Source organism: Galeopterus variegatus, unplaced genomic scaffold (assembly GCF_000696425.1).
Source record: "Galeopterus variegatus unplaced genomic scaffold, G_variegatus-3.0.2 Scaffold4315, whole genome shotgun sequence".
Lineage (NCBI taxonomy): Eukaryota > Metazoa > Chordata > Mammalia > Dermoptera > Cynocephalidae > Galeopterus > Galeopterus variegatus.
This window is the reverse complement of record NW_007730426.1, coordinates 150,806-161,967: the sequence shown is the minus strand read 5'-3', so window position 1 is coordinate 161,967 and position 11,162 is coordinate 150,806. Positions and strand designations below refer to the sequence as shown.

Sequence of the window (11,162 nt, the reverse complement as noted above, 5' to 3'; positions counted from 1 at the left end):
CCCGAGGGTTCGGATCCCACATACGGACCGGTTCCCGCTCACTGGCTGAGCGAGGCGCGGGAGCAGCACCGAGGGTTGCGATCCTGTTGCCGGTCCCCAGTCCGGTACGGGGGCAACACTGAGGGTTGCGATCCGTTGCCGGACACGGAAAAAGACAAAAAGACAAAAAAAAAAAAAAGAATTTAATTGGACTGGTCTTACAATATGCAGATACAGCATGTGTAAAAATCAGTAAAATGAATTTTGTTGACCTAGCTCTTGACAATGTGGCTTATTCAGTATTTTGGTTAAAGTTGATTTAACCTGTATGTGTTCCCCCAGTATTTATCACAGCCTTATGCACAATGTAGGTATCAATAAAATGTTCACAGAAGGAAAACTTTCGGAACAAATGAACTGTTTCTTTTTTATTAAGTCAGCATGGAGCACGTACTATTTGCAGAGCACAAGGGTTTGCAAACCTTACTTTGGGTTGGTTTCCCTTTTGGTTGGTTTGTAAACCTGGCTGATGAATAGAATCCGTGCAGAACTTAAAAAGTAAAGCAAATATCAAATTATTTGGTCCTACCTTCTTTAGGGATTCAGTAGATCTGGAATGAGATGTAGAAAACTGTTTTTAAAAAAGCTCTTCATATTATCCTAATGATCAGCCAGGTTTAAGAACCACTGATCCATATTCTCAACTGATAGTCTGGCATTATAAAAAGTTGAAGGATGGTAATTACATTGTTCAGAATATCCCAAGAATAAGGGGCCTTTTAATTTCTCTTTGAAGAAGAAAGACCTCTGTATTCTTTGTAATTCCAAGAATTAAAAATGTAGGTAAATGCTACAAATTGGACTTTCACTGAAAGCACAAATTGGCTTCTTATAAACCTGTTTTGTTTGTCCCACAGAGGAGGAAGATGATGATCTCTTTGATGACCCTCTGCCAGTACCTTTAAGGCACAAGGTTCCATACCAGGAAACTCTTCACTCTGAGGTATTTTCAATGACTACAGTGTCACAAAACCAGCCTGAAGAGCTGAGACAAAGCCAAGACTTCTGCAAAGCAGAGAGTATGCAGAGCTCCCTTTTGACCAACTTTGTAGACTGTGAAGAATCCAATAGTGAAAGTGAAGAAGAATTAGAAGTTCCAGCTTCACTGCAAGGAGATCTGGGCCCTATAACACTTCACCAGCAAAAGGCTGATACGGATGTACCACAGTGGGAAGTATTTTTTAAAAGAAATGATGAAATCACAGATGAGGGTTTGGAAAACTTCCCTTCCTCCACAGAGGCAGGGGTATCTCAGTCACCAAAGCTTTTCAGTGACTCAGATGGAGATTCAACCCACATCTCCTCCCAGAATTCTTCTCAGTCAACACACATAACAGAACAAGGAAGTCAAGGCTGTGACAGCCAGCCTGATACTGTTTTGTTATCTTCCCAAGAGAGAAACAGTAGGGATATTAGCTCCTTGAACAAAGATGAATACAGACCAAAGATCAAAGAGTATATTCCTGCCTCTCAGATGGAACAAAATGTCCTTTGCCCAAAGGATACTTACTCTGATTCAAAAAACAGAGATCAAGATGTAACTATAGTTCCTAGTGTTGGAGAACCAACTACTATAAGTGCTGGGAAACATGTACTTGAGGAAAAAACGTTGCTAAATTTTAGCACAAATGCAGATTCACAGAGCTCCTCTGACTTTGAAATTCCCTCAACTCCAGAAGCTGAGCTACCTAAACAAGAACATTTACAATATTTATATGAGAAGCTGGCAGCAGGTGAGAGTATAGTAGTTGAAAAAAGAAAATGCTCATCCTTAGATATTTAAGAATTTAAAACATTTCATCCTGGAGGTATCACTAAAAAACCTATATAAAGAGATAATAGTCAAGATCATAATAGATAATTTAACATGGAATACTTAAAAATGCTCATATAACCTAAGAGAAGGCAGTAAAAGGGAAACAGAAGAATAAAAAAGAGGGAACAAAGTAAATAAGATGGTAGAACTAAATGTAAACATACCAATAATTACATTAAATGTAAATGGTCTAAACACATCAATGAAAAGACAGACTCAGGGGAAGAATAACCCACGTACCTATGTGCTGTCTACAAGAAAGTCAGTTCAAATGCAGAAGTAGGTTAAAAACAAAAGGATATAAAAAAGACCAATTAAAAGAAAGCAGGAGTAGCTATACGAAGTTACCTTAAAAAGTTCACAGAAAGGTTTGCATTATCTTTTAATTCTATTTGAGAAACTTTTTCCAGTACCCACGTATTAATATCCAACAATTTCCTAATGATGAAAGTCCAGTTCACCAAGAAGACACAAGGATCCTAAATGTGTATGCACCTAACAACAGCTTCAAAATACATGAAGCAAAAATAATTGAAAAGAGAGAGACAAACTAATGCACAATTATAGTTAGGGGCTTTAATTTCCCGCTCCCAATAATAGAACTAGTATATCCATACAGAAAATCAGCAAGAACATAGAAGAGCTGAACATCATCATCAGCCAACTGGATCTAACTGACATTTATATTCTACCCGGAGAGAGACAAACTAATGCACAATTATAGTTAGGGGCTTTAATTTCCCGCTCCCAATAATAGAACTAGTATATCCATACAGAAAATCAGCAAGCACATAGAAGAGCTGAACATCATCATCAGCCAACTGGATCTAACTGACATTTATATTCTACCCAATAGCAGCTGAATACATCTCTTCAAGTGGCATAAAAACACCTGGGTCATAAAAACACTTCATTTAAATTGAAAGCATAAACTTGATCTATTACAATAAACTGATGGTTACAGGAAAAATCAGCAACTTATCTCGAAAGATGCTATATCACTTAAGAACCTTGGTGCGAGTACAGTGGTACAGTTAAAACTAATTAGGACATGAAAGAAAATAATTAAGAATTAAATGGCTAAAGCATGTGTGTATTCTGTGAGTCATTCAGTTCCCATAAAATCCATCAATAAGTTATGCTTTTGTGTTAAATATGAGGATTTAACAAAGTTTTATTAAATACTTACAAACACTTTGGTATGCTGACATTTCATAGATTAAGGGAGCAAAAGCAGAGATATCCCTTAAAACAAGTTTAAGTGGAGTCTCTAAAACACACTTTGTAGATCAATTAAACTAACAATGATATGCATTATCACCATACCACATGGTAATTAGACCAAAAAGAAGTATTGGGCCCACCAGACTAATTAAGCTAACGACTCAGGGTCAGTGTATATGTAACTACGTACATTTGTATATATTCACTGACAATTAAGACTTAGTTTTAATAGTACACATTATGGCCCAAGGTGGGTATTACAGAAGATGCTTGTAAACATTCCTCTGAATATATTCCTAGCATTTATAATCACACCATCAAATTAATATTACATATTGCCACATTTTCATTGTTTTATGTGTGAGTCTGGAATTATAAACGCTGGCTGAATCAATTTAAGGGATAAGAGCACTAGAACAGACACTGATTAACAAACTTGTAGTGATCACCAGAGATTATAAAGCACAGGTTTACAGTACAGAGTAATAATACTAATATATGGTGCTTACTCTGTGATAATGCTGTAAATTTTTTACACACTGTATATTAACTCTTTGAATCTTCATAGCCACCCTTTGAGGTAGATACATTTATTATCCCCATGTACAGATGAGGAGAGCAAGGCACAGAGATTAGTTCCCATAGCCAATAAGGGGCAAAACCAGATTCAAACACAGGCAATTTGGCTTTAGAGTTCCTGGTTATAACCACTATGCTATGATGCCTTTCAAGAAAAACATGAAAATGGGCAGAACAAATTGTAGTGGCTACTTGATTTTTACTTCAAGAACCATAAATTATAAAAGGAAAAGTGAAGTTTCAAAATGCCAGGATATATCACAGAAGAAACCAAGTGGCTAATCACATTTACCTTAAAGAGGAGTCCCAGGACTTACATGTTTAAATACTAAAAATTGATTTGTTTTTTTGGACATCTGCCTGAAGTTGAAGATTAAATCCTTTAAAATAGTCAAGAATAATTTATGGTCTATTAGCTGGGTAATAATGCTAACATTAATTACTTAACTAGTCTAAGCCTTTTACTTTAGGTGTAATATAGGGAAAACAGCACCAACCTTATGAATAAAGGCCCTATGACTTGCTCAATGAATATTAGCTCTGAATTCCAAAATTCCTTTGACTTTCCTGGGAGTATTTAGCACTGTGTGTTTAAGTACCCAGTGACCAGTAATGCTCAGAAAACTTCAGAAATATCCCTCCACATCATGCTAACTAAATGTACAATTGTACTTTTAATATTCAAATATATGAACCATGATAACAAGCTCTCTTAAAAAGAGAGTAACATTTAAAGGAACTGTATATAAACCTTTGGTTAATCTTGTCAGCACGCAGTCAGGAATACATCAATATTTTTCTGCCCTTTTTCTAGCCTCACTGAAAAGGACTAAAATATTCTGAAACAAAGCTAAGCCATGGTAAATAAAACAGCAAATGCCAAACTAAATTTATTTTGCTGAGGAGAAACTTAAAGAGAAATAAGTGCAGTCTAGATTTTGCATATATGGTGGAAAACCCTGAGATTATGAATTGTGTATCATAGTCCTCTTAGGTAGATACTAAAAACAACAGTATTAATATCTGTACAGTAGATTTACATTTTAAACTTGGTCTATTGCTCTTGAATACTTGCTTGATACTGAGAGAACAAATTCTGACATCTTCAGGAAACTAATTTGAAGAAGCTATTGACTTAAAATAGCTAAAGTCCCTAACAGCTTCATTTAAATAGTTTATATTATTTTACTGCTTAAGTTCAGCTTTTAATAACAAAGGTAACATAAGTATTTAAGATCTCAAAAGCCCATTAAATTTCTATTAATAAGGACAAAAGTACAAGTTTACTGAAAACAGTCTTCTTTCCTTTGCCCTCCAGTTTGAGATTTTTTAACATAAAAAGTAGATAAGTTCAAATAGACAGTAAAACACTTATTTTTAAAAATTACATCTTTAAACCATGTGAATTATAGTTCCAGGTAAGCTTGGTCTCTAGGGCATCCTGTAAACCTTGCAATCCTTTCTCACCACTGACCCTATGTGACTAATTTTTCATAAAGAAAACACAGGAAATGCTATTAAAGTGAATTTTTCCCTTGACACATTCTGCAAATTTTGATTAGCAGATATACTCTGAGACTCCAAACATGAAAACAATTTATCCTATATTATGAAAGAGAAAAGTCACGTGATGGCAATATAATGAATAATAAAGTATACTTGCTCCCAAAAGAGGTTAAGGATTAAGAAGATACTTGAAGTGCTGCATTCTTGAAGTCAGTTCAATTTTACCCAAGCTTATTTTAGGCCATTAAGGCCTAGAGCAATGAGCTTAGGTAGAATTTATTTAGGAATACTGAAAGCTGGATTTATTTGCTGCATTTATCTTCTTGTTGGACACAATCAGAAATCCTAGAATCAGAAACAGATGAAAATGCAGTTTTTCCTGACTGAGTTTTATACTATGCAGGAAAAAAAAATGAAATGAAAAAACAACAAAAAAAGAATATATTCCATTTCAGTCTTCACAGGTCAACTAATAAAAGGTCTCATAACTCAGTCACGTATTTTGGCCAAGTTTAGCTTTATCATGTCTAAAAAATTCACATATAAAACAAGTATCAGTTCAAAATATAGATTACTTTTTAAGAGGCTGCAAGAAATATAAAAATAATAAATTTGGTGGAAAAGAAATGTTAAAACTGCCTGAAATTGAGAGAATGAAATGTTTATGTACATTACATTATCATCAGGTACAGCTGCTCTCCAGATATCTTGTTTTACAGTTTAGACGAGAGGTACTCAACATGGATCTCCTAATTCATGTTACTAAGAGGTGCCCTATTTCCCCTGTCTGTCAAAAAAACCCTCATAGTTCCACTGTCCTGTCATTTCAAAGAAGCGTAAGGGCCAGCCATTCTGGGCTTTCAGAGAGAGCTTTTTAGAGATTTTTCTTCTACAGGATTAAAAATCTTTAAGAATTACAAGTTCAGACAATACACCCCCTCATTATGGTCTAGACTGCTTCGAAATATGAAATCAAGCTGAAATTAAATTTTTCACATTTAATTTTATGCCTTAAATATCTACATTAATGCCAAAGTTTTAATGAAAAAGTAGAAAATAGAGTATAAAATTCAGTATCACCGATTTGTCTCAAACACAAGTACAGTGAGTATTAAACAAAAATAACAATATAGTAACAAAAATAGAACTTGTATATTTGCCCAAATTGATTTCTCCAAATTCAAGGTGTATGGCAAGTTGAATGTTTGATTCCAGCAACTGTTACGTTACCAGCTTAACACTTTTCAAACACTGAAGGAGGCATTTCTCTACTCACATAGATTTCTTAAGTATGCATATGCTGATAGACAATTAGTTCACCTTCCATGTTTGGTGTCTGACCACTAAATACACATACTCACATCAGTCTACGTGACCCTGTGTCCCTCTTCGGAAGCATCAGTAATGCATTTGGCAAATGTCTTGAAGCATGAACTGGAAATTAACTTAGGTATACTCTTGATAATACAAAAATTAGTCCCAAATACTTATTTTTTAAAAAATTTTAACAATTAGAAAAACCAAAACTACAATTATCATCAGCTCTATTTTCCAAAAATTCAGTTGAGGTAACCTCTGCAAGTCACAGCTCCACATTTGCATACAGTTCTCACCCTCTTTTTGTTTGGGCTATGGTCAATAGAATCTGAAGATATATCTCCAGAACCTGAATACATAGAAAAGAAATACAGGAGAAAGAGTTAAGACAATTTAGAATGAATTTCAAATTTTCTTTTAGTCTTAAAGTAGCTAGCAAGGGTGCTTACATATTCAAGACCGATAATATTATCTCCCAAGGAAATGTAAGTTCCCTTTGTATTTATAAATAAATGTGAATATTCTGAGACAAAGCATTATGTATTGTCTTGAAAGGACAGTGTGGGCTAATAATAGGTAAAGCTTATATATTTGTGAGAATGGATTTCTGAAATGATGAAACTTACTAGGAAAATCCAAATTCACTTCATTCATTACATAAGAGCACATAAAATGAGGCAGAGCAATAACAACATATAAAGGGCATCATTCTTTGAAAAACAAAGGAATGAAAACTTTTCTATTGTCACAATAAAGCAAACAATTAAATGTTCTTTTTAAAAGCCATATTCAGGTAGAAATGGAATAATTTCACATGTGACTTTTCTTTTTCTTTCTTTCTTTTTTTTTAAAAGATGTCCGGTAAGGGGATCTTAAACCCTTGAGTTGGTGTTGTCAGCACCACGCTCTTCCAAGTGAGCCAACCGGCCATCCTTATATAGGGATCCTCTTTCTTTTTTTTTAAAAGATGTCCGGTAAGGGGATCTTAAACCCTTGAGCTGGTGTTGTCAGCACCACGCTCTTCCAAGTGAGCCAACCGGCCATCCTTATATAGGGATCCGACCCCGTGGCCTTGGTGTTGTCAGCCCCACACTCTCCCAAGTGAGCCACGGGCCGGCCCTTAAATCATATTTTCAATCTCTTAAATATATACATCTTAGTAAAGATTCAGAAAAGTAGGCTTACAATTTTTTTTAATGCAAGTAGTATAGTACTGAGAAAAGATATTATAATAAATCAGCTTCCAGAATGGAAATTCTGAAAAAAGTCAGGAGGTAACGTGATGTAGAAAGAAGAAAGACCATTCCTCCAGCCCAAGGTCAGGCAGACCTGGGTTCTAGCTTTAGCTGTCAAATTAGCTTTGGATCTTAAGACGACAAACTTATAACCTCAATTTTTTCATCTTTAATATTAGTTTGGTTCAGATGATCTAACATCTTTTCCTACTCTGATTTGATTCTTCATATTAAAACAAACACCAATGAANTTTTTAAAAGCCATATTCAGGTAGAAATGGAATAATTTCACATGTGACTTTTCTTTTTCTTTTTTTCTTTTTTTTTAAAAGATGTCCGGTAAGGGGATCTTAAACCCTTGAGTTGGTGTTGTCAGCACCACGCTCTTCCAAGTGAGCCAACCGGCCATCCTTATATAGGGATCCGAACCCGTGGCCTTGGTGTTGTCAGCACCACACTCTCCCAAGTGAGCCACGGGCCGGCCCTTAAATCATATTTTCAATCTCTTAAATATATACATCTTAGTAAAGATTCAGAAAAGTAGGCTTACAATTTTTTTTAATGCAAGTAGTATAGTACTGAGAAAAGATATTATAATAAATCAGCTTCCAGAATGGAAATTCTGAAAAAAGTCAGGAGGTAACGTGATGTAGAAAGAAGAAAGACCATTCCTCCAGCCCAAGGTCAGGCAGACCTGGGTTCTAGCTTTAGCTGTCAAATTAGCTTTGGATCTTAAGACGACAAACTTATAACCTCAATTTTTTCATCTTTAATATTAGTTTGGTTCAGATGATCTAACATCTTTTCCTACTCTGATTTGATTCTTCATATTAAAACAAACACCAATGAAACTATACTTGAAAACCATACCTTTCATTTGATAATCAAAAGTCAGCTCTTCTCCAGGATTTATGGTTCTTGTGGAAAATAACGCTATTCTGGGAAGACGAGTATCGAGGTTATCAATGAAAACATTGAATACCTGAAGATTTGGGTCACACTAAAAAGGAACATTAGAACCCATTTAAGTAAAAGTGATGTGAACGAGCTCTTCTACATGCCATATAAAATCTCTAATTTCCCAGAGTATTCGTTTTTTAAATACCAGTGGAAATTAAGTTACTTATCGTTTAGAGGTCTTTGAAGCATGCACATTTAAAAATACTGTTTTCACTTATAAAAAATTTCTGACATACATAAAAGCAGAGAAAACAATATAGTAAATCTGCACATATCTACCATGTACCTTCAACAATTATCAACACGTTTGCCAATTTTATTCATCTAGTCCCAACTTTTTTTTCTGGAAATTTTAATGCAAATTCCAGATGACATTATTATTTTACCTATGACTATTTCAGTAAGGCATATACTTTTAAAAAAGTAGAATAATTATTTAAAAATCAAATCAGCACCACAGAACTCAAATTGCATATTGCATGGAGTTTCATTGCTAAAATTCTTGCTCAGAAGTGCTTAATATTTTGAGAACTCTCCACTAAATTATGGAATATGCAAGAAGAGAGATCTAGAGAATCATACTATTAAATAAGTTTAATTGTCCTTAGAATATATTTCAGGAGTATCTCAAATTTATCGTTAAGAAAAAAATTCTTCATCGTAAAAGTTTAAGTAAATCAGAAAACTAATAAGGGAGTCAGAAGGTCTCTGATATTTAACTGCTAATCATACACTAGTTTCTTAGTATGAAATCCATAAGAAGTTTAACATGGTCTACTTCCTTGTATGATCAGCTATATAACTTACTGTCTGAGACATATTTTTCTTATTATTTATAAAATATTATCTATAAAATGGAGATAATGTCAACTCACAAGCCTAATGTTATGTTTCCACCTGACACTTAGGAGGTGCCTAAAATTAACTTCCCTTATTTTTGGAAATAGTTTTTGTAGGTTGTAAGATTCTGGAGTTAAGATTCCAAATGTATTCTAAGTTCTTTCAAACGTGAATTAAAAATTAAGAATACTAATTTATAACTTAGAAAAACAGCCCTAAATATTTCAATATTCTACAAATCCTTAAAAAAAAAAGTTAACATTTACATTTNACAGCCCTAAATATTTCAATATTCTACAAATCCTTAAAAAAAAAAGTTAACATTTACATTTTGAGAAAATACATTTATCTTTAGTTATACATTCTAAAATTTAGTTAACTTCTGTAAGACACCTGTATAGTTTTATGTATATTAATGCCTCTCATGAATTTCCTCCTCTGATATGAAGATAATACCTATCCTATAAGGTTATTGAAAAGTTGTTATTGGTTAAATAAAGTAGCATATGTAAAGACCCTTGCAAAATGCATGGTGTTTTGCAGGCACCTCAATGTTTATTTGCCTAATAAAGCAATACTATCACTTAACAGAAAAGTCCCTCATATTAAAATACTTCAGAAATGTTAAAAAGGTATGTAGTTTAAAGATAACTGTCCTTCAACTATAGAAACTCATTAAAAACAGTACTAAGTTGTATTACTAGTCTTGTCTACAGTTTAAGTATTTTTTTCTTACACTGTGATTCACAAAATGAGACACATTTCCAAATCGAGCTGCATCCACTGTGAATTCATCAGATTCATAATCCAGATCAAAGAGATATGTGATGCCTTTGTTGTCATATAACTGCCCTCGTCTTTCAGCTTCTTCACTTGTGATTACCTAAACAGAAATGCAGTATATTATGTAACTATTGCTGAACCAAAGAAACACTTATCCATAAATCTATTTATATAAATGCCTACAAATGTTTAAAAAGTATGAAATTCAAGTGTCATTCACACATTCACACAAACTAGAAGCTTGATGGAAAGAGATGGAGAAATGAAGGGAAGAAAAAAAGAATTACAATTACTTAAATAGAATTTGAGACAATTAACAAGTTGCATCACTGCACTACTTTCATTATAATTAGGATGTTCAAAAAGCTGTACAACTATAGCTCTCTATAGGACATAACTGAAGGTAAAGGACTAAATTTACAAGTATATATGCTGTAAATATGCTCCAAAGACACACTTTTCCCATAATGAATCTGTGTGCAGTTATAAATGGCAACTTACTAAATGCATGGAAGAAGATATGTTATATTTGAAGTCAACTGTATGGAAAGTTTTGTTTTGTAGAACAGATTATTTTCATGAAATTCCATAGTTCAGAACCATTATCTACAGTCTGCCCTTAAGAACACAACTTTATCACATGCTAGCTCAAAAAACCAAAAATATCTAAAGTGATTCATGCTATCAACCAAATTTGGCTGCTGCATTAAGCCAAAAAACACAACAATTTGTATATGATCTAGTATTCCAAAGAGTGATTTATAATAATATGCTACTGCCTATAAGTATAAAGATCAATACAGGAATCTCATTTAATTTCAGAATTCTAGAAGAATATAGACAATTATAGATAATCCCAAAAA

General features: G+C 33.8%; 2 protein-coding genes across 5 annotated transcripts in view; one reads left to right on the top strand and one right to left on the bottom strand.

The window, feature by feature from the left end:
* The window catches only part of DCLRE1C (DNA cross-link repair 1C), a 31,585-nt gene extending 28,634 nt beyond the window's left edge, over positions 1–2,951 (top strand). For both annotated transcript variants that reach the window (XM_008587243.1, XM_008587242.1), the window contains exons 11-12: positions 897–2,534; positions 2,692–2,951. In XM_008587243.1, the coding sequence (XP_008585465.1) occupies positions 897–1,822 (926 nt within the window). In that variant the 3' untranslated portion in view covers positions 1,823–2,534; positions 2,692–2,951. The remainder of the gene's footprint in view (positions 1–896; positions 2,535–2,691) is intronic.
* Positions 2,952–5,664: 2,713 nt separating this feature from the next.
* SUV39H2 (suppressor of variegation 3-9 homolog 2 (Drosophila)) overlaps positions 5,665–11,162 on the bottom strand; it is a 19,787-nt gene continuing 14,289 nt past the window's right edge. For all 3 annotated transcript variants that reach the window (XM_008587246.1, XM_008587244.1, XM_008587245.1), the window contains exons 3-5: positions 10,253–10,399; positions 8,587–8,716; positions 5,665–6,830 (exon numbers count right to left, since the gene is read on the bottom strand). In XM_008587246.1, the coding sequence (XP_008585468.1) occupies positions 6,724–6,830; positions 8,587–8,716; positions 10,253–10,399 (384 nt within the window). In that variant the 3' untranslated portion in view covers positions 5,665–6,723. The remainder of the gene's footprint in view (positions 6,831–8,586; positions 8,717–10,252; positions 10,400–11,162) is intronic.